The sequence below is a fragment of the Bidens hawaiensis genome, unplaced genomic scaffold, assembly GCF_021521415.1.
Source record: "Bidens hawaiensis isolate Kalapana, Puna unplaced genomic scaffold, B.hawaiensis_p1.1 tig00011382_1, whole genome shotgun sequence".
NCBI lineage: Eukaryota > Viridiplantae > Streptophyta > Magnoliopsida > Asterales > Asteraceae > Bidens > Bidens hawaiensis.
In genome coordinates, this window is record NW_027491885.1 from 47641 (window position 1) to 49853 (window position 2213).

At 42.4% G+C, this 2213-nt stretch overlaps 1 protein-coding gene across 1 annotated transcript; it reads right to left on the minus strand.

Moving 5' to 3' along the window:
* Positions 1–206: 206 nt before the first annotated feature.
* On the minus strand, positions 207–1277 carry LOC143537803 (uncharacterized). The gene has a single exon (XM_077031487.1). It carries the CDS (start codon positions 1275–1277, stop codon positions 207–209), a length of 1071 nt encoding a protein of 356 aa, XP_076887602.1.
* Positions 1278–2213: the final 936 nt, after the last annotated feature.

Below are 2213 nucleotides of genomic sequence, written 5' to 3' on the forward strand. Positions count from 1 at the left end.
AGTAGGCAAACCGGTGTTCCAACGGTCAATTGGATTTTATAAAGTCGGTTCTTCGTCCTTTGAACTTTCATAATTAATTTTCCTCCACCGTCATGTAAGAGAAGGTAGTCGGACCTCATACGGATATCACATCCGTACTCTGTAGCTTGTCCGAGGCTAATAATATTACTCCGTAGGCTCGGTATGTAGTAGACGTCGGCTAGGAGTCAGTGTTCACCGGTTTTGCTTGTGAACATGATCGACCCCTTTCCTCTTATTTCCACACACGAGTCGTCACCAAATCTTACTTGTCCCGAAACCCGCTCGTTTAACTCTGAAAAATACGACCGATTTCCTGTCATGTGGTTTGACGCTCCGTTGTCAAGATACCACGTGTCAGCCGTTTCATATTCAAATTGACTTGGAATCACTTTCTTTTCATCCAAGAATACAGTGTCTTCGATTCGTGCCATGTATAGGTTCAGATCGAGTTCCTCGGTTTTCGCAAGATTAGCCTCCCGTTTGGCCCTCCTTCGTTCCGGACACGCGGATGCAAAGTGTCCGTATTCGTCACACCGAAAACATTTGACCTGAGATTTGTCATTCTTCGGTTTTGAGCTCGAACCCTCATCGGTTCGGTTTTGAGCTGGGTTATTCGAACCCCGGCCATGACCTAATTTTTTCCCTCGTCCTCGACCCCTTGACCCGCCTCTGCCGCGTCCCCTATTTGACTCGTAGGACCGACTCTTGTCCCCGGTGTCATAATTATTGAACATTAATTTACTATGATTCTCGGTTAGATCGTCTTCGTCTTTAATTCGTTCTTCGAACGCCTTTAAAAGACCTACAATATCATCAAAAGTAATTGTTTTTAAATCAACAATTTGTTCAATGGATGCTACCATGTGGATGAAGCGGCGTCTTGGTAGTCCGATGAGGAATTTCTTCACGAGTTTGGACTCTTCGATAACTTGACCGAGTGAGGCCGATTTTGCTGCAATACTGGATATTCTTGTTGCGAAATCATCGATTGAGCTTGAGTCTTTCATCTTTAACCCATCGAGCTCTGAGATGAGTGTTTGAAGTCGCTCCTCCCTTACTCGGTCTGCCCCTTGATGTCGGATTTTCACCACTTCCCACATCTCTTTGGCAGTAGTCATGTTCCCGATTTGCATAACCAATTCTTCGGGGATCGATTGGAACAATAGTGCAATTGCAAGATTATTTTTCTTGGCATCGTTACCTGTCCCGGGTTCGATCATGTTCCAAACATCGTGTACGTTGAAAATTGCCCTCATCTTCATGGCCCATATCGTGTAATTAGTTTGATTCAAAATTGGGTAGTGAAGCGTGTAAAGTTTGATTCAAAATTGGGTAGTGAAGCGTGGCTGTGTTGGTCTCCTTAATCGCAACCCCAGCTTGATTATTCGGTTCCCCTATCAATCCTCTTATCCGTTTCCTTCTGCTGTACTTAAGAAGAGTAGAGGGTTCAAGGTCCCGAACTTGGATCTTTAATCAAAACAATTACTGTTTGATTGTTTTGACTTCAGCCGTGCCCACATGTGCGCTAACAATTCACGATTGTGAACCCTAATCACACAAATTAGATGCGACTTGCTCGTTTTGCCCTAATCGTTCAAATTGATTATGTAATTCTAGATCAATTGTTTGGTCCGTAGCCTATCTCGATTGCCTCTTTGAAAACTGATCAGCCTTGATCAATTCTCAATTGCAATTGAAAGCCACAGGTTCGCTATCACACGTAGTTTGTTCTTGATCTGAGCTCTGATACCAATTCACAGGTATGAATCAGTAACTCAAAGAACAAACAAGTTTGATAACTCCCAAATTATGTTGATCAAGAAAACTTGCTCAAAAACTTGATTACATCGGTTTATATAATCCTAACCAATCCTAGCTAGGCTCAAACTCTTTATTAGATACAAACACAAACTCATCTATATCTAAACATTATATTTGAGATAAACCTGGATTCTAATACACATTAATTAGTAATCCCTAAAATACCCTAAATTCACCAAACTGGTAAATCAAGGAATTAACCCAACCCGGTTACCGAACTTGTAACAGGTCGGGAATTAGTTAACGGGCCAACAAAACATGACTTCAACACCTTTATGTCGCACCATCACTCCTTCTAGTGGTCTTGGTGTTGGAGTTGATCCAGTGCCGGCTCCGAAAAGACGAAAATTGTTTTGGGCCAAAGGAGAACT

Coding starts and splice junctions, on each gene's coding strand:
- LOC143537803 (XM_077031487.1), bottom strand. CDS start 1,277: ATGAGGGCAATTTTCAACGTACACGATGTTTGGAACATGATCGAACCC.